Below are 27,857 nucleotides of genomic sequence, written 5' to 3' on the forward strand. Positions count from 1 at the left end.
TATACAAGACATCCAGTTACATGTGAAGGTTTATTTTCTAACTGCCTATGCAATTTTGTAATTTATTGATAAAAATGAAGATAGGACATTTAGAACATGTCAATAAAGTTCATCAGAATGCAGTACAGGACGTGCCCTGCATACACAGCAAGCCTGGCATTCCTAATTCTGGGATTATAGTCAGAGTTATATGGCATTTACATACATATATGACATCTTTGGCTTCTATAAGCATGTATCAAAAATGATGTCCTGCCTGGCTAGTGTGGCTCAGTGGTTGAACGTCGACCTATGAACCAGAAGATCACGGTTCAATTCCCAGTCAGGGCACAGGCCCAGGTTATGGGCTCAATCCCTAGTGTGGGGCGTGCAGGAGGCAACTGATCAATGATTCTCTCTTATCATTGATGTTTCTACCTCTCTGTCCCTCCCACTTCCTCTCTGAAATCAATAAAAATATATTTTAAAAAATGACGTCCTTATCTTACACAATCAATTCTTGTAATTTTATTAGGAATTACCCATCACTTCTAATCAAGAGCTTTTCCTTGGTCTTCCATGTTTATACACCAGCAACATAGCAATTGGAAAAGAAAAATTCCTGTCCCCAATTTTTGGGCATCTACCGTACACGTCCAAGGATTATGATTTTGGATTGATTATTTTGAACCCACAAGATTATCTGACTTGATGGAATGGACAGCCAGGATGGAACAGCCAACCCCCACAGATCAAGCTGAGGGGACACCAAGTCCCCCAGGAGACGGACAGAGGATGAGAACAAAGGGAAAGGGCTGAAGCTTTATTTCTGCCTCGTGCCAGTCAGCATTTAGTGGAAAAACTTTGGGGGGGAAATTGGACTTAATCCGTCAGTGTTTCTGAAAGACTGGGAAAACTGGTCCTCCTGGGAAGCCAGAGGATATGACAGTTGTAATGGAAGATGAGTGGCCTAGCTTTGCCTGCAAAGAAGTTCTTGTCCGCTGGGAGAAGGGCTTATGTGAGAGGTGCTCAGTCAACCCCTAGCTTTCAATTTTTATACTGTTCTCAGTGCCTTCCTTGCTGGAAAAGCAAAGATTTTGTTTTAGATTCTTTAAAAAAATCAGAACAACATGACAAGAAAAACAGTTTACTGACAAATACCAATGCTTCAAGAAGTTAACTCTTTTGTTCTTTAAAATCTCAATTAGGTTCTCACATATCATTTCATTGCACATTCTAACTGTGCAGAGTCTCGGCTCTGCTCCTAGACCCTTCAGGCTGAGAACCAACACCCACCACTCACTGCGGCCCACAGGCCAGAGGTTTGGTTGATTGGCCGGTCATTCTGATTAAAGATAAACTGAAACTCACAAAGGGCAACATGTGCGCAGTTAATCCATTAGAAGTGAAATGTTAAGCTTTGGACCTTCAAGTGTACATCTTCCCAGGGGAAGAACATCAATTGTGCCTAGGACCTACCCAGGGTCAAGTGCGGGAAGTTGGGTGCTCACTCAGAGCTTGGAAACCAAGACTGCAAATGTTGATGCCTCTCACTAAAGAGTCCCGTCTCACGGAGCTATGATGAGATAACCTGGATTCAAAACTAGTTGTTTCAAAGAAGAGCGGAGATTGAGAGACTGGAAGTCGCCCCTATGTCACATGATCAAATGTCTTAGACCATGGTGACAAGGTAGTGAATGAAGGCCAAGGATGAGATGATCTTTACTGAGCTACCAGTGCAAAGGCCCTGCGCCTTCTTTGCCTTGCTTTTCTATTTCCTCCTTCCTCCAGGTGATATAAGAAGACTGAGGATCTAAGCAAGGGAGAAAGGATCATCCTGTAATAGAAGCGTCACATGTCTCTACACCTTACTTTACATTTCAGTGATAGCGAAATCACAGTCAATTAAAAATTGAAAATTTAACTCAATGGGTTGTGTAAATGCATCTAAACATCTGGTCCACTCACTGATGGCATCTCCCCCCTTTGAACCAGCTATTTCAATTTCTGGTCTCCTCTCTGAGCTGTAACATCCCCATGAGTGGGGAAGGGCACCCCTGGATGCCTCCACCCCCATCCCAACGGCGGCCCACTGTGAGTGCCAATGAATGAAACGTTGCTATGCTTCTGGGACCACTGGCTGCTGGGTACCATGTAAGTATAACACATCTTATTTCTGAAATAAGACATGGATTTGTGGTTTCTCTGATGGAACACGGCATTTTTGAATGGTCTCACTGAGAAGGCCTGGTGCATTGGAAATCCTTCAAAACGCAAAAGCCTTTTTGGGTCAAAAACACTCCATTAGTTTGACTTCTTCTTAGTTGGAGGGTCAAGCATGCATCTCTTTCAGTCAGAAGACTGTTCACATAGAATCAGTTGGCCATCCGAATCCTTTTTTGTTAGCATGTCAACATTAGAGTGTTTTGTAGAAAGTAATAATAAATATTACTGGAAAATGCTAAGTTTCAAACCAGCCACGACTTTAGACCTACGTATGAAAAACTACACTGTAATATCACTTATTGACTTCCACGAGTATTGGCTTTTAAGACACTGCATATTTATTTTGCGTATAGTGCGAAAGATCACATGATCAAGTCTTTCACATTTGGCTGAAGTAGATTGCTAAGTGAACATAAAAGAGATTTTTCAATCTTGTGCTACATCATTGTACCATATACAATATAAGCAGGTAAGATTCCTAACCTTGATCACATTCCAAGTGACATTGCTGGCAATACTGTGAGAAGAATTTACTTGTGCAACGGAAAATCTGTAAACATGCCCCTGGGATTCTTCTTCTGCCAATTAGACCACAATATACAATAAAAAAATCACACATCACAACTAAAAGGGGTCATATCTAACTACATGTAATGTTTTTAAGATCGAAGACAATCTGCCATAAAATTATTACAGAGACAGAAGAAAACTTCCTGAATAATAAGACAAAAGCTCTTGTGCATTGAGATTGTTCTTTGAACCTTTACGACTTTACCCCCATTATCCTGGCCCTGCGTTCGATGGGCTGCTCCAGGTCAGTGGCGTCAGCCACATTTTCTGTTAAAGGACATTTGAAACCTGGTAACATCAAGAGATGACCACACTTGCCATTGGTGACGTCCATATCACCATTTCACCGACAATCTGAATCCCACCACTTTCCCCATTTCCTCCAAGTTCCAGTGCTCCCCATCTTAGAGAACAAAATTTTAACTGCAAATGTCTTTCATTGATAATTTCCACCATCATGCTTCAAGAGCTAGGGTGTGTGTCCCTGTGTGTGTGTGTGTGTGTGCGTGTGTGCGCTTGCGTGTGCGTACACGTGTGCACGTGTGTGGCGTATCGTGTGTGTGTGTGTACTTAGTGTGAATGAGGCGACCATTACTTGCAAGAGTTTGATTTGGCTCTTGGACTGTCAGTGACCCTTCCCCTGTGGACAAGGTGTTTCACTAGATCAGGAAAGAAGTGGCTGAAAGGAAGCTTGGTGCAGTGAAGAAACGAAGGAAGGACAGATCTGGAGGCCACGTGGACAGGGGACCCTCACTGTCCCGCAGCTTCCGAGGTTACTCTGAATGCACTGCCCAGAGAGGAGCTTTTCAAACTCAAGTGTGCGTGAGTCCCATGGGGGTGCGGAGACATACAGACTCTGGTTCTCTAAGTGGGGCAGGGCCTGGGCCTCTATGTGGCTAATAAGTTCTCAAGGGGCTGATGCTGCTGGCCAGGGAGCCACATGTTGAATAGGAAGGGGCTAGTACATTCCAGCAAAAACTAGTGTTGACAACAGCCTCAGTTCCATCTGTACATGTTTTCACAACTGTTAATTCCTGATGGACCAATTTCACACTGCACAATTAAATCCACTGGGAAAAGGCAGAAATGGAATTATTATATTTTGTGAGTACAGACTCCCCCTGCTCCATTTGTTGTATTAACAGATAGCCTCCAGAACATATACCATTTTCTCTGCTCGAAAAGAGTTTAAACCATGGTGCGAGTGAACACTGAACCACATTTCAAGGCCACAATGCCTTTGATATTGGATTGCATAAATACCTTATATTACAGCTGATAGCCTTATAGAGAAATGCCTTCCCTTCACTCTCAGCATGCTGACTGTCTGTCCATCCTGCAGGACATGTTTGCAATCGCCCTACCAAGTCCCGCCAAATGTAGCCCCATCTTAGAAAATCTGAACTTTGGGAGTTTGCTTCAGACAAAGCATTTAAACAAGGAACCCTCTCGAAGGTGGAGATTCTTGTTGAGCCACCAGATCAAAGGAGAAGATGGATTTCTCACATCTCTGAAGTGTTTTTAGAAATGCATCCACACGTTTTTGTTCGAAGGAACTCAGATGTGGAAATGGCCGCAGAGTCGACTGAGGCCAGGGCACCACCATCAGACATTGCTCTGTTGTAACAGGAGAGTCCGCAGTTCTCTCTCCCGCTGGTCCTCCTGCCTGTACTTCTCCTCCAGTTTCTGCTTCTCGGAATCCGCGCAGTAAAACGTGCAATCGGAGCTCTTCCGGATCTGTTCGAACTGACTGAAGTCAGCCACGTACTTGCCGTTCTTGGAGAGAGAAACCACGGGCACGAACTCAAAGCCCCAGTAGATCTCCTCTGGGATGTAAGACGTGCGGCTCTGGCAGACGGCGCTGGTGGACTCCACGGTGGCATTGAGGAGCACCACGAGCTCAAAGTCCTTCTCCTTCAGGTTCTGGGGGGTGAGATCTCTCAGGGGGCTGGTCTCATCCAGCACGTGGTAGAAGGTCAAGGGCAAAATGAGGAAGGGGCTCTCGGAAGAGGAGTCCACGTGGAATTTGACGGAGGCCTGGTTGAGGAGGATCCGCTCGCCCTCCTTGGTGACATGGGTCTGCAGGAGCTTGCCGGAGAGCTGGCACTGGATCAGGAGGCTCTTGCGCATGTTGGCCACCTGGATCACCAGGCACAGCTTCCCGTTCTGCTTGGTGATGACCGCGCAGTGGCTGAACTTGATGGTCTCCGCCCGCTTCTTGGGTCTGGCGATTTTGGCCAGGAAGGTGCCCGTGATGAAGATCTCAATCAAGGTGGTGATGACCAGCTGAGCGACCAGCAGGAAGATGGCGTGAGGGCACTCCTCCGTGATGGAGCGGACGCCGTAGCCGATGGTGGTCTGGGACTCCAGGGAGAAGAGAAACGCCCCCGTGAGGGAGTCCACCTTCATGATGCAGGGGGTGTGGTTAGAAATGGGCTCGCCGGGTTCTAGGTCCCCGTGAATGAACGCGATGGCGTAGTAGATCACCCCGAAAAGGAACCAGGTCATGACGAACGTGGCCGCGAACAGTGTGAGTTTGTATCTCCACTTCATGTCGATCACGGTCGTCCACAGGTCTTGAAGGTAGAGTAAGTATATGCCATCCACCTTGTCGATTCTCACGTTGCTGTGCCCGCTCTTGGACATGACGCGGGGCCTGTCCGAGTGCCTCACCAGGGGCGCACTGGACATGCTGAGGTGCACGGGGTCCATGCTCAGCCTCTTGGGACCACCTGAGGAAGGGACAAAGAGACACCTTATCACTGTCACAGTGGCAGACTGCCCAGAAGATGGAACCAGGGTAAACCTGTGACATGAGTATGAAAGCATGTGGATGGGCAGAAGGAAGGAGACTTCTGCAGGCAAGACTAACCCACTTGGACTTGAGGAAGGCAGTGGGGTGAGGTGAGGAGCCCTGGAGACAAGCAAACCCGGGTTAAATGCGGACTCTCCCAGTTATCTGCTGTGTGAGCCGGGATAAGTTACTAACCTCTCTGGACCTCAGCTCTCTGATCTGTAAAATGAGAATAAAGCCTAGTCTTTAGGGTTTTGTGATGGTTAAATGAGATAGTGCTATAAAGAACCAAAACCGAGCCCCTCTCCAAGCCCCCCCCCCCCGCCCCGCCGTTTAAAATACGATGCTAATCGTCCCTGTGCAATACCATAGGCGCATGCATCTACCCCACAGAGTGTTAGGAATGCTTATGTATATCCAGCTACCATAATATCCAATTGTAGAGAATTTAAAAATAAGTTGACTAAGCATAGGGTCAGTATAGATATAACTAAAATCTACCATCCACAGCTAGTTCTTGATAAGCGATGGAGAATACGAATACACATTTTTAAAACTTGTAATAAATATATTTAAAACTTACCCCTTTGCATGATATTCCCTATAATAGCCATTTATTCCCCCCGCTGCAATCTAATGAATACTTTAGAATCCATGACCTCCCCTAGTCTTGATTACATGAGAAAAGACTAAGTTATCACCAACCCCAAACAAACACATAGTGAATAATTAAGCTTGATGAATAGCTTAATTGATATGCTGGTTAATCTTAGCAGTGCTATCAATATCCCATATCAGGTATGGCATTCCGGGGTGGCACGCACATTCTGCCTTACTTCTTTAGAACTAAGCGGAACCAGCGCAGGCATGCACTTTAAAGAGTTAAAGAACAAGTAAACACGCGCAGGATGGAACAGTGGGGCCAGCAGACCTACCAGGAAGAAAGCTGGGCTCCCACGCTGCTTGCTGGTTCACAGACAGGGACACGCTGGGTGTGAGGCCACCCAGCATCTTATAGTACCTGCCTGGTGACTGAGATGAGTCACCCCTACATTCCTTGAAAAGATAATGGGAGTGATTAGGGGGAACTCTACCTGGTCGGCATGTTTATTTTTCCCACCCCAAATGGCATTTTTTAAAAAATTCTAAAAATCCCCGTGATAAAAAGGAACTGGTATGCAGCGGTCTGTGATTCATGCAATAATCTTGCTTTAGAGCAGCAGGACCTCAATAGGGGGTTTGAAAATAATCCTCCGTAAATCCCTCCAAGGAAAGTGAAACTGTACCCATCCCAGGCGGACACGTGGGGATGCAGGGGACTGTGGGCTCTTAATGTTCCTGTTCCTTTAGCAAGAGGGTGTCATTTACTGAATGTCCCCTGGAATGATCTTTCTTTTTTCTTGGAAAGGAAAGTCATTTTCTCTTTTTTCCATTGCAAAGAAGGGCCATGAGCTACTCAGAAGTTATTTTACCCACCGAAGCCTATTCCACTTATTGGGGATCCATTTAAAAGAAACGCACAAGGTCTAATGGATGAGCCTGGGTCTAGGGGGCCCGCCAGCCACACGTCTCCGTGGCCACCGGGAACGGGATCAGGGGCAACGTTTGGAAGTGAGGCCGTGCTGGGTGCCCAAGTGCACAGTCAAGCTCAGAACTCCCGCTTCGCAGAGACAAGTAACTGCATGCACTTAAAAAAAACAAAAAACAAACAAAAAAAAACCTGCCCGGGAAAGTGCATGCCATCCCAGCACTGCAATCAAAACGGAGGCTGCAGTTTTGGAGCGTGAGTGATACACAGGGTCCTGCGGGCACAAGCAGCTACTGGAAAAGTTGGCTGGGTGTGTGAAGACTGTGCCACGAAACTCCTGCCTTAACCTCTCCCACAGGGGCAGCAGGCCAGCCTGGGAAGAGCTGCATCCGCTTCCTCTGCCCTGTTCCTGCAGGCCTGGGTCAGCGCTCATGACCCCAGCAGCGCCTCCTAGCAGAGCCGGGGAGCATGGCCTGGGGAGGAGGACCCGGAGCCTCTGGGTCTTGGCTTTAGCATCTCTCCGTGGAAAAGAGCAGCTGGTGGACAGCACTCAAAGGGAGGCGCCTTCTGCCTCCCTCGCTGCACCCCGTGCCCCCAGAGCTGCTTGCTGCCTGGTCACTTACTCAGCAGGTCAGAAGCCGTCTTCTTCAAGGCGGGTGCACCGTCCTGGCTCCCCTTCGCCCACCTGGCTACCATGGGGTGCTGCTCCTGCCTGGAAGAGAGAGGGACACGTGGGGTTCACAGGTGTTTACAAAGAAACTGACCCTTAACAACCCCCCTCCCCCCTCCTCCCTCCCCAGGGGCTGGGGCCTAGGATTCATCTCCAACCCCTGGCCGTCTGGCATGGTGCCAGGGCACAGGCTCAGGAGTGTTTAAGGATTAAAGTGCAGCCCCAAGCCCAGCCCTCAGGAGGGAATTCTCACCCTCCGGAGGGAGTTCCACCGTAAAGCCCCCTGGAAAGAGGGTGAACTGGCCCCCATTGAGGCCCACTGTCCACTGGCCCGCGGGCAGGAGGCAGGAAGGGGAAGTGCGGAGGAAGTAAACACTGCGGACTGAAGGGAAGAGTCTAGAATATTTTTACCGCCTGTGGAAACGCATTCTTATTGTTGAGTCACAGGCCATCAGAGTTGAAAGGACTGTCAAAACCTAGGCATCTGACACCCATTTTGCAAGTGAGGCGGCTGAGACCTGGGAGGTGGGACACACCCGCCTTCCTCACACAGACGGTTCACGGCAGGAAGAATGAGGCCAGAGTTCTTAAGCCTCAGCTGCCAGCGTTGAATGTGATCAGTTTCAATTCAACAGGTTCTGTTACCTCCTGCTTTTCTGAAATGCCTCTTCCTGAGCCACGCACACACACACACACACACACACACACACACACACACACACACTCGCACACACTTCTTATCCGTCTTACACAAAGAAATGTACATACACTTCATGCTTCCTTTCTAATCCACCCATGATTGTAAATAATTGCAATAGTTGCTCTTTTATCATTAAGAGGTCCCAGCTACCAACCTGTGTAGCCTCTTCTACCCGCAGCTCTCCCGGGTGTTCGTGAGTTTGGCAAATGACCTCTTTCTCCGTCATCCCTCTGTGGGGATCCAGCAGCAGCCTCACTCACATGCCTGCTTTATCACTTACACTTTATCAGATGCGTTTTTAAAAAGAAAAATAGATTTTCATTGATTTCAGAGAGGAAGGAAGAGGGAGAGATAGAAACGGCTGCCTCCTGCACGCCCCCTGCTGGGAATCGAGCCTGCAACCCAGGCATGTGTCCTGACGACTGGGAATCAAGCCTTGACCTCCTGGTTCAAAGGTCAACGCTCAACCACTGAGCCATGCCAGCGGGCATCATATGCTCTTAATTTACAGTATTTTATTCCTTCTCCGGGGGAGGGAACTGAGGCACAAGCAGGCTAAGTGAATCACCCACATTCTCCGCAGCTGTCAGGCGACAGCCCATGCTGGCCACTACCTGACACAGGTGCTCAAGCTTAGCGGCCTCAGAACCGCCTGCAAGGCTTGGAGTTTCTGATTCAGTAAGTCTGGGTGGAGCCCAAGAATTTGCATGTCTGACACATGGCTCCGGGAACACAGGTGGAGAACCTCCAGGCCGTGACATACAGGTTAAGTGCTACCCTCCGCTCCCCCCACCCCCACCGCCTCTTGGCATTCTCAGGTAAGACTATCGCACACAGGCAAGGCACGCACCTGTTGATTAGTTTCCAGAATGTCCAATCTATACCATCTTTCTAGGTGAATGCCAGCTACTCAGTGGACCAGTGCTAGGTATTAACTTTTTAGAGGATTAATGTGTTTTTTTGTCCTAGTTAGTGCAACACTGAGACCTTCTAAAAACCTAGAGCCCTGTTGAGTCCAAGTTTGGAAGTTTTCCACTTGCCCGTGCTGGGAAAACTTCTGTGTTCTGGTGGGGGGCCAACTAGGCCTTTGATCCTGCAGAAACATGACCAAATGAAAGTTGGGGAGGCAGCAGGTTCCCAAATCTGGACTTTCTCCCGCCTCAGGGAGTCCTTCTCTGTCCCTTCAGTGAGGTGGTGGGTACAGCTCGAACTGTAACTTTGGCTTAAAGCAAAATTTGATGGGAATTTGACTTTAAAGCTTTAGCAAAACAGCTTCCTGTTTGTAAGAAAAGTTGCGCAAAAACTAAAAAAACTTTCTTGGATGTTAAATATTATTGACAAAACAATTTTTTGGTGATATCTTTCTTTTTCTTTTCTTTTTTTTCTTTTTTTTTTTTTTTGCTATGAATCCAAAATACCTGGATTAAATTTCGCTTTAAAGGCACACAGGTTTAAATATTAAGTAGGCAAAGAAATGCTTGACAGGGGGCTCACTGGGCTCAGAAGGTTTAAAAGTAATTGACAATAAAATCAGTGAGGCTTAGCTATCCTCCCTTTGGATCCTGGGACTGTGGCCGCACGGCACACGGGACCTCTGGCACTGGCCTCCTGCCATGGTCCCCTGCTCCTCCCCGCCGTCCAGGACACGCTTCAGTGGCTGGTCTGACTGTTCTGAGTCCACTTCTTGATTCCGCCCATCTCCGCTGAGGACACGGATGGCTGTGCCCAGGTGGCCTTGGAAATGAACATACTCAGTAAGAAAGGATGAGGTGGCCCCAAGTTGACTCTCAGCGGATTCCCAAGGGCGGCCTCTGGTCCTTGTCTGCAGGGAAATGACTCTCTCCTCCTGGAGCCCCATTCCCTCCCTCGGGGCCCGGAGGACTGAGGGTGGCCGGCCGGAAGGGTGGCAGCTCCTGGGCGGCTGGGGAATCGGCCATGGTTCCTCAGAGAATCACACTGCCACTGGGGGAAGAACTAGCTGAGGTTGTGGCACATTCACGACCCATTTCCTCTGTCCTAATGACCTTGGTCTTGAAGATATGAACTGGGATCTAACCCGCAGAGCTGCGGTCATTGCTGTCATTGCTCTTTGTTTGTTGCTGCCAGTTATTGGCCACCAGCATTTGTCCATAGAATCCCTCCCTGGGCTTGTCCCTGTAGGGGAGTGTGTTTTTACCCATGTGTCCCATGTGGGAATGTGACCACTTTGGTCAATGGAGTGTGAGGCGGGGTGACTGGGGCCACACCTGGACAGAGGGATGTAGCACGGTCTTGGATGAGGCTCGGGTTGGGCTGTACCTTCTATGGGGACCAGGAGGAGGGGACACTTGGAGCCAAGCTATAGCTGAACCAAAGCTGACTCATAAGATGGTGAGAAAAACTTCTATTGCCACGAGCCATTGAATTCTTGGAATTGTCACCGAGACAAAACCCAGTGCATGCCTGACCACAGACACCCTTTCTACAGATTTTGTGCTGTAGGGTGATGGGCTTGACCTACAAGGTGCTGTGCTTAAAGAAACATGTAAAGCCTTCGGCTATCCTTAATGTAAACTCTAAATCTCGGTCTGTGACAAAACATGAAATAGAAAAAATCCAAATGAACAAGATTCCAACTGGAAGAAGGAGAACAGAGGAAAGGAATGAAAAGTTGAATACCTTTTCTCATTAAATACTTCTCAATCAATATTTAAATGTATCTGTATCTTGACCAGACAACTTTTCAGGGCAAGGAATAGGGCCTTAGATACCATGACTCGAATGTTCTGTGGAGCAGGAAGCCCTTGGTTGGGGACGTGGTGGCCTGGCGGTCTGTGAGGACAGACACACTGGGCGGTGAGGGGACCATCATCATTAGGTCGCTGCTGGCTTTTGCTGAGAAGGGGGCAACAGAGACTTCTCAAAGCAGCTTCAGGCAGTGTTCTAGCTAACCCTCCTCTCTACCTGGAAACAGTATTTTCTCAGTGTTCTAAATGAGGACACTAAGCTTAGATTAAATAATTCGAACTCGTTCATAAACTTAATCCATGGAGGGCCATGTTGGCCAACCAGATCTGTCTGTCTCTGCAGCTGTGCTCCCATCTACCCACTGTCCTCAGATTCACTCACAGAGGGCACCTCTTCCCACATGCACTGCAACACAGTGTACCTTCGTTCCTGCTCATTCTGAGTTAGTATCTGTTCTAGATAAAGAGCTGTGATTGATTGGTTGCTCATCCTGTGCCCGTTCTTACAGAGGCTCCATGTAGTAATTGAGTTCTCATGTCACTTCTGAAAGACAGACTGCGATCATTCCTGTATTCCAGGTGAGGCAACTGGTGTAGAGCACAGAGTCTGGGCCTGAGTCCATGCTCCTCACCTATGCACCCCTGGTTCTCCAAGTTCAGAAGCATTCGGATGACCTGGAGGTCTTGACCCACACTTGGCTGGGCACCACCATGAGTTTGTGACCCAGCAGGTCTAGAGAGGGGCCTGGGATCTGCATTCCTAATAAGTCCCTGGAGCTCCCCAGTTCTGAGACTGCACTGTGAGAGTAGGCGCTACACTTTTCGCCGCTCGATGAATTATGTAGACGGCATGGGAAAGTCACAAGCACATACACTGGGTTGTCTGCAAGTTCAGACTCACTATCTTGAAACAAAGGAGTAGAAACAGAAAGTCCATGGGATAAAATAAACAAATATGGTAGCTGCTGGGCGAAGTCTCGGGGGAGCCAGGAGAAATGCCCCAGGGGACAGAAGTTCAGGCACACTGGCTTATTCTAGGATGGTGGGTACCATTCCAGAGAACATGGGAGGCCTGAGGAGGGAACCTGGATTCTGGGGCCATGAGAGCTGTAGCCAGAAGGACCTTAGCCGGCCTCCTGCTCAGCCTCCTCCTGTGCGTGGTGATTACAGGTGTTCCCAAAGAAAGTGAGGTGGTCAGATGACCGGGACGCTTTACCTACCAAACCTCTAAACACCCCACTATCTGCACCCATTGGAGAATCATACCACGTGTTTGTACAGTAGAGGCTCTGAGAAGTCCTGCAACAAAGACACCTGCCTAACTGGCGTTTATCTGACATTTCCAGGACTTTGAAGAGTTCCAATCTGGTCTAAACTGTACTTTATGTCTGGGGGGGGGGGGGGGAGAGAATAAAAAAGAGAGTGATTTGTTCCAGGCCACTGAGCCAATGGCAAGGCTAATCCATTCTATAGGCAGACACCTCTCTTGGTTGCCATGAAATATCCTAAGATCCGTGGTCAGCAAACTGCCGCTCGCGAGCCACATCCGGCTTTTTGGCCCCTTGAGTGTGGCTCTTCCTAAGCCTTAGGAGTACCCTAATTAAGTTAATAACAATGTACCTACCTATATAGTTTAAGTTTAAAAAATTTGGCTCTCAAAAGAACTTTCAATCGTTGTACTGTTGATATTTGGCTCTGTTGACTAATGAGTTTGCTGACCACTGCCTAAGATGAGTGGTCCATCTCACTGGACACTGAAGGTAGGTCAGCATAGAGTAGGGGGACTCCCAAGGGCAGCATGGCATCACTTGGGGTTCATTAGAAATGCCAGTTCTCAGCCCATACTTGACCTTCTGAATCACAATCTCTCAGTGCTGCCCAGGAACATGTCTTACAAGGAACACAGCCCCCCAGAGGCTCCCGTGGCTGGTTTGCCTGTGATGATGGCCTGTGACTTGGCCAGCTCTTTCTTTTGTCTTATTATCCACTGGAAAATCAACAAGTGCGCCTTTCAAAACAAACCCCACATTTTGCATTGCATGGGAGCGTCTAATGATCCAATTTGCCTCTGTGGTCAAATATTTAGCCTTTTCCCTGTGTTTCCATTCCATTATTATTGTTTTGAATTCCATAAGTCCTAAAAAGTCCCTTTCCATCTCTAAATGCGGTTTGCATAGTTATACCCTTTCCTCCTCAACGCAGAGTCTTTTTTAGTTGTGTCTTTTTTTTTTTTTTTCATTCCATAGAACATCAACCTTTCTCCACTCGGCAAAGACAAGTTTCAACAGATACTGGGTTCAACGGGAGACGCATTTTCCATTTTCCATAATCCGAGCACCGGAATCAGTCAGAGGTATCGTTTGCCGAAAGTGTTTGTAAAGACAGTTTAATTTCAGGCCCTTTATTTGCGAGAGAGCTGGCTAACCCAAATAAAACATTATCCATCTGTCTGCTGTTACGAGTGACCAACTTCAGCTGCACGTTATTACTTAATAGCAGCTAACTTTCCTATATAGAGCAAGCCTGCGCAGCAGCCGAAGGGAGAATGGAAATTTCCTTTGGTCTACCACCCTGGCCTCGCCATGCTCTGACATGTGAAGAGCTTGGTAATCAGCAGTCTCCCTGTAATCACAGCAGGGCTCGGATGTGCATTGTTGTGAGATGACTGGGGAAACAGGGAAAAGTATGTCTGAGGGTGGGAAGGAAGCCCAAGGCTGACCGACGGTGTTAGCCTTCCGGAGCCGCTGCCCCCACCTTCTCAGCAGAGAAGAGGCTCCTGGGATCTTGTCTGCATTAGTTCAAAGGCAGCACAGACAAGACAGCCCCGTTCCCATAAGGAGCACGTTGAGCGTTCTGCAGAGCTTTGGAGTCCTTCTGGTGCGATCTGGAGTAAGTGAGAGTGGAAGGCATCTGCTTTGGCAGACAGCACTGGTGGAAAAAGATTTTTTTTTAAATATATTTTTATTGATATCAGAGAGGAAGGGAGAGGGAGAGAGAGAAACATCAATGATGAGAGAGAATCATGGATCGGCTGCCTGCTGCACGCCCCACACTGGGGATGGAGCCCACAACCCAGGCATGTGCCCCAACTGGGTATGGAACCATGACCTCCTGATTCATAGGTCGATGCTCAACCACTGAGTCACACCAGCCGGGCCCGGTAGAGAAGGATTTCATTCAGTGTATTCCACTTCAGGAAACCTCAAACTGGTCTCAGTGGGAGCATGAGAAAAGGGAGAAAAGAGCGGGGAGCAGGCACAGGTGCCGCTTCCTCTCACCCTCATGGTTGTCCTGGGAAGTGTCTCAGGACAGATTCCGGAGTGTTTATGAGGCGTCCTTGTAGAACTTGCAATGTCTCAAGGTGATTTTCCCCTAAGTGAACCTCTCACTCACTGCACCAGTGAATGCACCACCTTCAGCCACTCAGGTCTGTCTCTGTCTCGCATTTATAATATTTTCACGATGTGAAGGCATGGAGATATAGAAAGAGAATCACATTATGAATGCACACACTGACTTCAGGCCGGCTTGGTTTCCTGGCTTCATTCTGACCGCTTTTCCTTCTGTTTAACATGACTTTGGAACTGCTGGTCTCTGGCGGATGATTAATGGACGTGGGTGTGACTCACCTGCGTACGAGGGTGGAATTCTTCTCCTTGGTGATTTCTATGCTCATTATTTTTTTTTAAATATATTTTTATTGATTTTTTACAGAGAGGAAGGGAGAGAGATAGAGAGTTAGAAACATCGATGAGAGAGGAACATCGACCAGCTGCCTCCTGCACACCTCCTACTGGGGATGTGCCCGCAACCAAGGTACATGCCCTTGACCGGAATCGAACCTGGGACCCTTCAGTCCGCAGGCCGACGCTCTATCCACCGAGCTAAACCGGTTTTGGCTATGCTCATTATTATCGTGATTAGAATCTTGTCCCGGAAAAAGGCAAGTGTGACTTTTGCTTGATTTGGAACCGAGTTACTTAACAAAGGGAGGAGTGTTCTGGAGGTTCTGAAATTCTCTCACTGTTAGTCTAATCGTTGACCGCATTGCTCTGATATGGAAACTGGAGAGCACAGAGTCTCCCGGGAACACAGCTAACACCAACATTCTTGGATTGCAGTCCATTTACTTTAGGAACTGGCAGTATTTCCGAATCATCTGCTTGTCCCAAAGTTGAAAAACATAGATGCTGTGAGCAGTGAGTGATAATAAGGAAATTTCACATGTCAACATACTTCCCTTCACATTCCATCAGAGTCTGAGCCCTCTAAGTAAAGCAATACCCATCGGTCAACAGTGTGAGAAAACATGTTCTAACCATCGGTGGTTAATCAGCTTGAGTACTGTTGGTTCAATTTTGGTGTTTTTAGGGTCATCAGGTAAAATACAAGATGTCCAGTTAAAACTAAATTTCAGATGGACAACAACTAATTGTTTAGTACCAGTAAGCCCTGTGCAATATGGGATATAAACGTATACTAAACATTATGCATTGTCTGTCCGAAATCCATCCATAGGTTCTCTCTAGATACAGTACAAAGGAGCTTAGGCCAGAGCCATGCCGGGAAGGGCTCAGTGGGCTCCCCGAGGACCACTGATTCTAGGAAAAGAAGCATCTCAGGGTTTCAATCACAGAAGAGAGAGGCTCAGACTTGCTTTTATTGTTTGTTTTGTTCATTCTCACCTGAGGTTATTTTCCATTGATTTTTAGAGAGTGGAAGAGAGAGGGAAAGACAGAGAGAAACATTGATGTGAAAGAGACACATCGATTGATTTAGCCTCCTGCATGCACCCCAACCAGGGTCAGGGATCGAGCCTGCAACCAAGGTATATGCCCTTGATTGGAATCAAACCCAGGACCCATCAGTCCACAGGCCAGTGCTCTATCCACTGGGACACACTGGCCAGGCCAGACTTGCTTTTTAAAGTCATCACTTTGACCCAGCATGGGGAGTGGGTTGGAAAGACACAAGCATGGATGCTGAGAGTCTGCTGAACTGGTGCTTTCAGGAACCCAAGCCTAAAATGCGGCTGCCTGGACAAGGGGGTGCCAGCAGATCGAGAGAAGTGAGGACCCCATTCCAGGTGGACTCACAGGGCAACTCTATCAGGTGGGGGTTGGGGTGAGGGTGGACAGGCAGACGAGGTCCCAAAGCCGAGTCCTGACATCCCTGCCTGGAAATGAGGTGACCAGGGTGGTGGGAGTTTACTGGCTCCAGTGACACTGGACCTTCCTCTGTAATTCAAAAAGCATTCCTATGTTGTTAGGTAGCCGGTTGTCCCAATGGTTTGCTATCCTATGGGATTGGAGCTCCCTCGGTACTTTCCTTTTTAAAAAATATTTTTATTGATTTCAGAGAGGAAGGGAGAGAGAGATAGAACCATCAGTGATGAGAGAGAACCATCGTCGGCTGCCTCCTGCACACCCCACACTGGGGATGGAGCCCGCAACCCAGGCATGTGCCCTAACTGGAATCGAATTGTCACTTCCTGGTTCATAGGTCAATGCTCAACCACTCAGCCACACCAGCCGGGTCTCATTCAGTACTTAATGTCACTACAGGAGGATCAGCCTGGGGTGAGGTTTGAGGGGGTGCACGGGGTTGCCTGGGACACCTAAGCAGAGATGAGACCCGGGTCTATATGTCTGATGTTCAAGGAAGGGCCAGCCAACAGGACTGCCTTTCACGTCTAAGTCTACAAATGGAGTTTGAGACATGTAAGCAGATGAATTCTCCTAGACAGAGAGTGTGGGAGAAACAGTCCACACTGAGCAGGCAGCTCCGGGGCCGGTGAAGCAGGGCCATGGGTCCAAGAAACACAGCTAGTCACTGATCACAGGTTTTAAAAACCATGTCAGCATTCCTCACGTACAAGCCTATGGAGGAGATGAATGGCTCTGTACATGGCTTCCATTGGAGTGATTTGGCGTCGCTTTTTCTGGCGGCGATTTGATGAGGTTTACTCAAAGTTCACAAGGATTTCTACTCTTTGACCCAGTAAATGTATGTCTAAGAATGAATAAGAAATGTCAGGATTATACGTAAGCATGTTCTCTGCATTAGTTATGCTATTAAAATATTTAAGCCCACCTGGGTCGCCCATAATATAGGATGGGTTTTACATTTATAAATATTGATACACTGAAATATTAGGTAGTCTTTAAAAATCATGGCAAAGCTGGACAGGTGAAGCTAGAGAGAGGCATAGGTAAAGCTGAGTGCACGGTGTGATCACTCTCATGGTCTCTCTAGGCGGATTAAAACGCAATGCCTCTAAAATGTTCACCGCGGTTATCTCTTCAAAGGAAAACAAAATTAGGAACGTTTTTCGATCGGATTTTCCATTTTAATGAAGTTAATCTGAAAAGTCAATTTCCCCAGCACAGACCATCCCCAAACGTCCCGGATCTTATAGTCAATGGGCAGCACTGACTGCGCTCCTCCTGAGAAACTTCCCACCCGCTGTCGTGGCCAAACCGTAAGGAAGAAGTGACTCTCAGACACACTGTGACTGTGCAGATCCCAGGACCGGCGTCCAGTGAGTGAGGGGGTGACTGTTCATGTGAACACAGGCTCCTTCTCACTGACTCGGTTAGAAGAGTTTGCGCTTCACCGAAGAGTAACGCTGGCAAAGCAGCTTCCTGCCCAGGGCCTTTGCTCAGACAGGTCCCTTCACCCTAAATTCCTGCTCTGTGCCCTGGGCCGGGAAAACTCCTATTCACCCCTGAATGTCCCCTCCTCCCGCTCCCAGGGAGAGAGTTTCTCTTGTTCCTCTCTTCTGCCTTTTGCAAACTGTCCACACCTCACGACCAAACTCAAGGTGTTGATGTCATGATCTGTTTAGAAACTTCTCTTTCTCTTTAAACGAAGCTCTGGTGGGTATTTAATTTGTCTTTCAACCCTAATGCCAGCGCGAGGCCTGCCGAATGATAGGGACTTGTTGTTGGAGGGAGAAGTACGGGCAGAGAGGCCGTCCCAGCGCACTCAGAGCTGCCCAGGTTTAGTAACTGGCGGGGCTCCTATGAAGATATGGGATATGCTGTTCTGGGTCAGAGGGGAACCAGCTCAGAACTAAGTAGGGTTGGGGGTGGGGGTTGTGGAGGGGCACATATATGTCACTGACTTGAATGACCGAGCTAGAAATACAGACTTAGACTCGATTTGGATTCAGAGTATACAGCCTATCCTTCAACGTTCTGCCTTGAAGAGAAAATGGGTTTTACATTTCTCAAGCTGACCAAGTTGATAAGCACTTGGGGTGTCATATATCCCATTTGGTCCAACACATCACTCTCCATGTGTGTTTCCTATCCCACGTGGCCTCAGGTGCCCCTTGGTTCTATTTGCTTCCTTAAGAGCAGGCATCTCTTATGTGTTGAGCCATGGGGATCCAAGAGCGGGCAGCAAGGAGGTGATAGCAATAGAATTGTTCAAATGTAGACTTTACTGCATCCTTTGAAATGTTTATATTTTGTGCATATTTAAAAATGTACATCCTATGTTAGTATGGCACAAAAAATGTATGTATCATTCGTGTATGTCTCCGTGTGTGTGTGTGTGTGTGTGTGTGTGTGTGAGTGTGTGTGTGTGTGTGTGGGGGGATTGTGAAATTTCGAAGCCATTGCTTTAGGCTAGTGGTTATTAAACTTTAATGTGCAGATTCCATGGGGATCCTATTAGAATGAAAATTCGGATTCAGAGGGTCTGGGCTGAGTTCTGAGAATGTCACTTCCAACAGGCTCCCAGGTGATGGGAGGCTGAGGCTGAAGGAGGCTGCCCTATGAGTGGCATCAGCCTTTTGCAACCAGGGCTGCTCATCTGAACTGTAGCACAGAACACAGAAGACAGTGTCCGTGACAGTCCTCATCTCTCCCACAGTGGCCATAGAAAAGCACCACTGCAGATGCTGGGAGAAGGCACCTCATTCAGGTGGAGGCCAGGAAGGCTGGTTTCTCTCATAGAACTTGGCCGAGAAGGGGCCTCTCAGAAGCTTGCTGGGCATACGGCTTTAATTATGGTAGAAAGTTCAAGGTCACTAGCGGACTTTATGATGTTTTTTTAAAGGACTGTTTATAAATCACCGTACAGTATTACAAACAGTCCTGTAGTCAGCAGTTCTTTTCCAGTGTTTGGCTTCTATCTGGAAAGTTCCTTTATGAGAAGCATAGCTGGAAACCAAGGTCTTGGCCACTCCCGATTGTCAAAGGTCCTGTGATGCTAATGTTAAGGGGAAGGGGGCTAAATCGGGAGTTTCTGACTAATAAGAGCTACCTCCACACACTCTCACCCTGATGGGCCACTGAGGTTGGAAGTCAATGGTTTTCAAATGCTCTTTGACCAAAGAAGAGGAGAAAAATGAAACACACATACACATAGTCCTCAATAAATGTGAGTGAACACACATATATACACATGCACTCATTATTGACAAATAAAATTCTCTTAATTCACAAAGTCTACCCACTGAGTCAAGTTTGTGTGTCCTAGTACAACTTCCCAAAGACTACCTTGGTCTAGGTGGAACCATATGCCTCAGCCTAATTTCAGAGCCACTATGTGCTATACAATAGTGGTTGCAAATGCATTTTCAAATATCTACATCATCTATGCTGTGTAACTGTTGTCAGTGAATAGTGACATATGACAGAATTATAAAGATGCTTCCCCTGAATCTGGGTCCACAACCACAAACACATAATACAGCCAAGCAGGACTTGGTCTCTAACCAACTTGACATCCAAGCAAGACCACACATTCCTGTTTAACACACACAATGGAGAGGTTTGGGACCCAGAGTCTAGGCTTCCTGAAGGTGGCATCTCAAGCTGTGGGAGTGGGGAAGAAGTGTGTCTAGCGAGGAGAATAATTTGGAATATAGGGATTTGGAAAAGTGCCATGTAAAGGAGAAGAAGAAGAAGAAGAAGAAGAAGAAGAAGAAGAAGAAGAAGAAGAAGAAGAAGAAGAAGGAGAAGGAGAAGGAGAAGGAGAAGGAGAAGGAGAAGGAGAAGGAGAAGGAGAAGGAGAAGGAGAAGGAGAAGGAGAAGGAGAAGGAGAAGGAGAAGGAGAAGGAGAAGAAGAAGAAGAAGAAGAAGAAGAAGAAGAAGAAGAAGAAGAAGAAGAAGAAGAAGAAGAAGTGGTTTCTGAATTGGTGCTGAGAAGGAGCCAGAAAAGTCATCACGAGGAGACCATAGCAATAGTATGAAATACTATGAAGTGTTGAATAAGATGAGGAACACAATGTGCCCACCAGCTGAGCTGCTAGTGATTCTGGTGGAATGTGTGAAGACATACTCGTGTGGGCTGAAGAGTCATCACACAGCCAATGAGGAAATGGAGGAAAGTGGCGTTTCTTTCCTCCTTAAAGGTCTTGTCCACACCCATTGATTCTGTTCCCCCAGGTGCGGGGAACCTGACAGGGAGTGTTCCCTGACAGGGAGTCAGCATTGTGCCACACCACTTGCAACCCTTGACCATGGCCACATATCTTCAATAATATCACCTAGAGAATTCTCGTTTCCATCCCCTGCTCCCCTGCCCTTTCATAGCTTCACCCTGCTCATCTCTGGCTTTTTCTTGACTTCCTTCCCAACTAACTTCCTTTTAAAGCCAATATCTCTAAATGCAAATATAACCTTTCAAAAGTCTGTGTTTCTTCCCACAGCAATCTCTTCCCACTGCAGGATCTTTTACCCCACCCCCCCACAACTCTCCTTTACCACTAATATGTAGCATCACCACACTTAGAGCAGAATTATGATTTTCTCTCAATGTACCTGTTTTCCCCTCCACGTGGCAAGTTCTTTGAGGGCAGGGTTGGGGCCATGTTCATCTCTGTACCCACAGTAACACTGTTCCTGACATTCAATAGGTACCCCCCCAAAAGTTGTAATGACTCATACTCATCACTCTAAAATGAGTCAACAGAATAATAAAAAATGGACTAATAATCAATCCATAAATTAAAATATGTGAATGGTTTCAACACATTTATCAGTACATGTGAAGTTTTCTAAATTGCTTCTTTGGAGTGACTTATAATATTTACACATTGTTCTATCTCTGTGGGAAAGGAGTTTCCATAGTGTTGAAATCCCCTGGGCTAAGAAACACTTCTGTTATCTCTCCTGATGCAGGCACTCCCAGAAGCTGGACTAACCCTGTCACACAGTCAATGACGTCTGCTGTGGTTCACAAGTGTCCTCCCAGAGTACATGTCCAGATCTGGCTTTCCCCCACTGAGGACAGTGTATTTCTTATGGGGTGATGAATCAGACCTGGAGTTGTGGGGAGGATTGAAGATTTCCAATGGAGAAGCACAGATACTTTCACAGGTACACTGGCTCCTTGGTCCTGTTGATATCCATTCATTTGGGTGCCATTTTAGCAGCTTTCTTGACCACATCTTTAAGAGGCCCAAGGGCTTAATTTGAAGATCATGGCACAGTCATGAGGGAAAGAGGGAAGCCATGGATCTGTTGGGTGTACAGATGTTTCTCCTTATCCTCCCCCAGCCCCCTAGTTCTTCCCATTAGACAGCAAACCAGACCATTGATCTATAGGATTTGTTTATTAAAATCAAAGGGGCTAAGTTTATTTACCACCTTCTCCATCAGGAGGAAGTGGATGTAGTTTCTAATATGCTATTCTTTCACCATTTAAAAAAATGGAACAATGTTAGAGGGTAATTTTAAAACTCACACACAGCTTAGAACTGTAAATGATGACATGGGTCTTTGAACTTCCTAGAGACGGGCACCTCAATGCAAGGATACCCCTCTGCCCTGGCCAGACACTGAACTATGGCACTATTTTCTTGGAGGTGCCACTCTCCTCCAATGACCACTAGTCTCCAACATACCATTCACAGACTCAATTATTCAGCAAACATGTAATACTATTATATGAAAGATGTGGTCTTTGAAATACATAAAGGTGAGTGAATGATGCATGGTTCTGGCCCTCAAAAATATACCATCCAATAGAAGAGATGACATATACATAAATTGTTATTACACCAAGCAGAATAGAATCCTTCATGTCTAAGCCCTGTCTCATGAAGACTTCTATACTTTTACCATAAAACTTACATTATTCATTGGTTCATATTTTTCTCTCATTCTAAATACTATAGGAGTACTAAGGCAGGGACCTTGTCTTATTCTACTCTATATTGCTGTATATAACAGTCTTCTCGACTCACATGCATGAATGAGATATATAGAAACATACTAAGGATTTCCAGAAGGGGGTATTCTTTCCAACTCAAAGAATCACAGAAGCTTTCAAGCATTCTGTTGGGAAGAAGAAGCAGGGGGATGAGGATTGATTGCATGGGGAATTTCCCACAAAGAAGTATGGGGTGGTGGTAAAGTACTTTCCTGAGTACTCATTTGATGCATAGAGTACACCAATGATTCTCAACCATCTATACCAGCAGTTCTCAACCTGTGGGTCACGACCCCTTTGGGGGTCGAACGACCCTTTCACAGGGGTCACCTAAGACCTTTGGAAAACAAATATATAATTACATATTGTTTTTGTGATTAATCACTATGCTTTAATTATGTTCAATTTTTAATAATGAAAATACATCCTGCTTATCAGATATTTACATTATGATTCATAACAGTAGCAAAATTACAGCTATGAAGTAGCAACGAAAATAATTTTATGGTTGGGGGTCACCACAACCTGAGGAACTGTGTTAAAGGGTTGCGGCATTAGGAAGTTGAGAACCATTGAAATAAAAGCCTATGTGGTCATGACGCCCTCACACTGTGACGCCCTCACGGCGAAACAAGCAGTCACCAGGAGGCTGCGTGCACAGCAGGCGCACGTGGTTGGGCAGGGCTGCATGCCCGCACGGGTGGATGGGGGCTTGACGCTGCATGTGCAGTGCAGAGGTGGGTCCCATGGCTCCAAGCGGCAAGACCTGAGGGCCTGTGGCTCCTGTGGCATGGAGGTGGGACCCCTGGCTCCAGCCTACCTCTTTGGGGCAATCAATCATAGGGTTCCTGCACTGTGAGAGGGCACAGGCCAGGCTGGGGGACACCCCCGCCCCGAGTGCATGAATTTCATGCACTGAGCCTCTAGTGGCTACATAATAGAAACACCTAGGGAGATTTTCAAATGCCCAAATACTATGGCTCCACCATAGGTCAATTGAATCAGAATCTCTCGTGGAGGCAAGGAGAAGGATATATGAGTAGGAGCCTGAGTTTTCTACTTTTTAAAGCTCCCCATTTTTTTCTAATGTGTATCCATGGTTGAAAATCACTGTGGTGCCTCAAGAAAGTTAGTATGAGGCCAGATTGGAAGCTACACTGGCGATAGATTTTAAAAGACCATGGAGGTTAAACTGAAAAGTTTGATCTCCCAACAGTTCAGAAGCAACCAGGTCCAGCTAGCCAGGTAGGTTGAGACAGTAGCTATAGAGAGATGACTTAGGAGGCTTCTGCATTCGTCCAAGCAATGCATGCACTTGGGAGCATCACTGCTTTGGGTTACCACCAGGTGGAATTCGTGCCCCTATGAGAGGTGAAGTGGTGATGAGGGAACTGGAGCTGGGAGAACTATGGGGTTTGGTGCCTGGATGAAGAGGAAACCTTGAATGATAAGGAGAAGGCGTTGAAGGCATCATGATGATGTTGACTCTGAGCTTGCTTGCATTGAGGTGCCCGTCTCTAGGAAGTAAATCTGGGGCTAGTAGTGAAGATTTGGGAGTCATTGCACAAGAAGTAGAAGTTGACCAAATAAGAGTCAATGAGATTTGCAAAAAAGAAAAATATGAAGAGCAGAAGGCAGCTGAGAGCAGATTCTTGGAGACTGCCTGGATTGAAGAGGAGAGAGGACTTCCCAGCAAAGAAGCTGGAGAAAGAGCAGCACGTGGCTGAACAGCTATGTCAGTTCCTCAGAGGGGCAACTAGGGAGGCAATATTTCAAAAAAGGGGACGTGACCTAGAGGTCCAAGATTTGAGAGTGGACAAGGAGGCACTGGTTTTCCAGGGGTGGGGTAAATCTTAGAAAGGAAAGGGACACCTATTTCCCTAAGACAGGAGGGAAAGAGAAGTGATATGTCCATTGCTTAGGTATGTATTGAACACATGTATATATTGAACACCATTGCACATGTATGTATTGAACACAGACTGTTCTAGACACTGGGGATACAATCAAGATTCTTGCTCTCATGCAGCTTAGGTTCCAGTTGTGGAGAAGGAGAAGAAAAGGTACAGAAAAAATGAGCAGTAGAGGATGAAAATGGAGGGACTGAGCTCTTAGTCCAGGGAATGGTGGTCCTTGGTGTGAGAGGAACAGGCTAAAGGATGGGAAGCAAAAGTGGGCTAGCTCTGGAGTAGCATGTAGGGATGGTGATAAGAGATGAAGAAAGGAATTCGCCAACTGCAAGGGCCCCTAACGGCTCCCAGGCAGGAACTGGTATCTTCCGTTACACCTATGGTGTCCTTGCCATGGCCGGGCAGCCTGGGAACACTGCTGGGGTATGGAAGAGGTGGGCTGCCCAGAGCTGAGGATTGGCAAGGCCCCTGTGGTAATAGGTTACCGGGACTGGGGCTTACAAATACCACATTAGAAACATAAACATTTGAAAAACCACAGAATGTAAACGCTCAAGGTCGCAGCACACTCATCAGCTCATGGAGTCCGTATAGTGATTGAGCACATTAAGAAGCCTACTAGCTCTGCTATCTAGTTTTAGAAGAGCTATAATTTAGTATCACTAGGTATCCATTAGTCCTGTTTTTCTCATCTGTAAAATGAGAGGGTTGGGCAGAATGACCTCAAATTTCTCTTCCAGGATGGCCCATGGCGAATATTTGAGTGCACGTGAGAGTCTGAGAGTTAATTTACTTGTTTCACATTCTCATCGAATGTTTAACTATCAGTGTCCAGCCTTCAGCTGCAGAGCTACTGCTGCTCTGTGAGGTTAGTGCACACAAAGCCCTTTGTTCTATGAGCCATCCTGGATTTCAAATGAATTGCCCTGTGAAAATACACAACCTAAATTTTGGTGGCAGAAATCTCAAGTGCTATGGGTAATTGAATAAGATAGTTGATACAACATTAAAACAGATTGGCTAAAGTGATTAGAGATGAATAGGTTCTTATATTTGCAAGCTGGGGAAATTGCTTTGTGAATATTGGGAGAAAAGGGAGAGATAGTGGTTAAAGGATATTGAAGGAGGAGGAGGAGGAGGAGGAGGAGGAGGAGGAGGAGGAGGAGGAGGAGGGGGAGGGGGAGGAGGAGGAGGAGGAGGAGGAGGGAAGGCGTAAAGGAGCTTTTCAAATATTAGGGTGGCCACAGCTAGGGATATTAAAGAAAGTTATACAAATGTGACTCACCTCACAGAGCTGGGATTAATTTAGAGTAATATAAGTGGAATCTCTCATCACTCTCAACAATTGTGAATAAGAGCTAACCAGGCCTTGGGTAGATCCCGAAAACCTAAGGTAAAATGTGGTGGACTGGACAGAGTGTAGAGGTCACTGGCCAGCTGCTATTGTTTAACAATTTAAGAATGGTGTCACTTCTCACATGCAATGAGACTCGTGAATAGCACAAAATCTTGAGAGAAATACACCTAAGTAGCTGTGCCTTTTCAGACAGCTGGACTTGTTAGACATCTTCTCATTGGAATCCGGGTCTTTAAGACCAAAAGCTCCGCACTCACTCTGCCAGTTACTTATTTGTAAATGTAATCTGAACGAATAGCTAATTGCTACTTTTAGAGGCGTGTTTGAGGCTTTATTATTAGCTTCACACCCAAAGGCGTTGTTTATGGTACAATGTTAATCACTTGTTTCCTGACACGGTTACTGCCATATTGGCAATCTCATGTGGTACTACTTGATCATTTTTTTTTTTTTTAGCAGTTTCACAAGTCTCAGCTTCAAATCTGTAAGATAGACACTGGTCGAAATTAAAGAGTGGAGAGTAGGAAAAACGTTACGCCTGAGGTCAAGATGCCTCACTTTGGTCGAACCTTCCAGAAAGCCCGGTCCTCTGAGGTTTGAGTGCTTTATTTTCCCTTTCCTAGTTGATAAGTGGGCAGCGCTCCACTCAAGGGGTCTTACCTGGAGTCCGGGTGTTGGGGTCCAGCTCAGCTGAAGATCCCAGAGACCTGGGGAAGTGAGGAAGGGCCCGGCTCTCTAGGGAGGAAGCTGGGAGGACCTGTGTGCAAACCAGACCTATGGGCTACTGCTTAGGTGACAGCTGAGGGAGTGGGTGGAACACCCCTCCACCCCAGGAGGCGGGAGCCGGGCAGTGAGCAGCCTCACCCACCTCCAGGGCAGAGGTCCTGGGCACCGGGCTCCCAGCACGGACCTTTGGTCTTAATGGGTGAAAGGCAGCCCCTTGCATCGAAAGGTGTTTATATCCGATATAACTCCAGTTTTTTGTAAAGTTATTGACAACCAAACCTGCTAGCAGAGCCGCCACCCAGGCCTGGAAGGGAGCAGTGTTCTGTCCCTTTTCAGACGTTCCTGGGGACACGAGGAATTCTCCCCCCCCGCCCCCATTCTCTCTGGTGGGAAGGAGGGCGTCGAGCCTCACATGTTAGCAGTTCTCAGAAAGCCCTTAAGCTTTAACTTTCTATAAAGTAAAATTTCAAGTAAAAGCTCAGAGAGACTGGACTACAAACTTGAGCTCATGGAAGCAGGTAGGGAAGTTTTATAAAAACACCTGTCCTGGGCGTTGCCCCGGCTAGTTTTGCCACTAAGAGGAGATGGAAAGGTAAGAGCTCATTCAGCTCAGACCCCACTGCTTTGAGGGTTTTCTGGTACCCATAAGGAGGCGGCTCCATGGATGAGAGCAGGGCTGCCCCTCAGTAATGTCCTTGACTATTGGAGAAATGGAGCTGTAAACATGCCTACTACATTTAAAATTTTTATGAGGCATGTGGCATGTATGGAATTATATGTGACCCAGATGACAATAACACAAACGCGCTTATAAATCTTTCGAGCCTGTTACTATAAATCAAAGAAGAGGAAAGGTCAAGTGTTGCCTTGGTCCCATCATAACTACCCGGGGACAGCGAGCCACAGGCGTGGAAAGACATGGAGGAAGCATCAATGCCGATCAGTAAGTAAAACAAGCCGATCTGAGAGGACTACTGCATGACCCCAGCCATGTGACACCGTGGGAAAGACAAAACTGGGGCGATAGGAAAACACTAGTGGTTGCCAGGAATTGAGGGAGGGAGGGATGAGTAAGGGAAGCCCAGAGGATTTTAGGGCAGGAAAACCACCCTATGTGATACCATATTGGTGGATGCGTGCCATTATACCCATAGAATGTACACCAGCAAGAGTGATCCCGATTGTCAACCAAGACTCTGGGTGATGACAATGTGTCCATGCAGGTTCACCCTTGGTCTGAAAGGTACCACTCTGGTGAGTGATGGTGATAATGGGGGAGGCAGTGCCTGTGGGGGGTGGGGGGATTTGGAAATCCCTGTCTCTTCCTATGAATTTAGTTGTAAACCCAAAATTGCTCTAAAAATAAAGTATTGAGAAGTAATGCATATGCATATCTAGGATTTTTATATATATTAAGACTGTGTGCGGCTCTGGTCAGATTTGCAGCTTGTTATCCTATTCCCTTGGTTCTGACAAAATGGGACGAATCATCGCATATTCAT

At 47.0% G+C, this 27,857-nt stretch overlaps 1 protein-coding gene across 3 annotated transcripts in view; it reads right to left on the minus strand.

Moving 5' to 3' along the window:
• Window positions 1-3,858: 3,858 nt before the first annotated feature.
• The window catches only part of KCNJ15 (potassium inwardly rectifying channel subfamily J member 15), a 38,354-nt gene continuing 14,355 nt past the window's right edge, over window positions 3,859-27,857 (minus strand). Inside the window, exons 1-3 of one of the 3 annotated variants that reach the window (XM_036350571.1) lie at window positions 8,622-8,848; window positions 7,721-7,809; window positions 3,859-5,507 (exon numbers count right to left, since the gene is read on the minus strand). In XM_036350571.1, the coding sequence (XP_036206464.1) occupies window positions 4,381-5,507; window positions 7,721-7,793 (1,200 nt within the window). In that variant the 5' untranslated portion in view covers window positions 7,794-7,809; window positions 8,622-8,848 and the 3' untranslated portion in view covers window positions 3,859-4,380. Of the gene's footprint in view, window positions 5,508-6,504; window positions 6,639-7,720; window positions 7,810-8,621; window positions 8,849-27,857 lie in introns of those variants that run through there. The other 2 variants (XM_036350570.1, XM_036350569.1) reach the window with 2 other exon arrangements.

Source organism: Myotis myotis, unplaced genomic scaffold, assembly GCF_014108235.1.
Source record: "Myotis myotis isolate mMyoMyo1 unplaced genomic scaffold, mMyoMyo1.p scaffold_m19_p_2, whole genome shotgun sequence".
NCBI lineage: Eukaryota > Metazoa > Chordata > Mammalia > Chiroptera > Vespertilionidae > Myotis > Myotis myotis.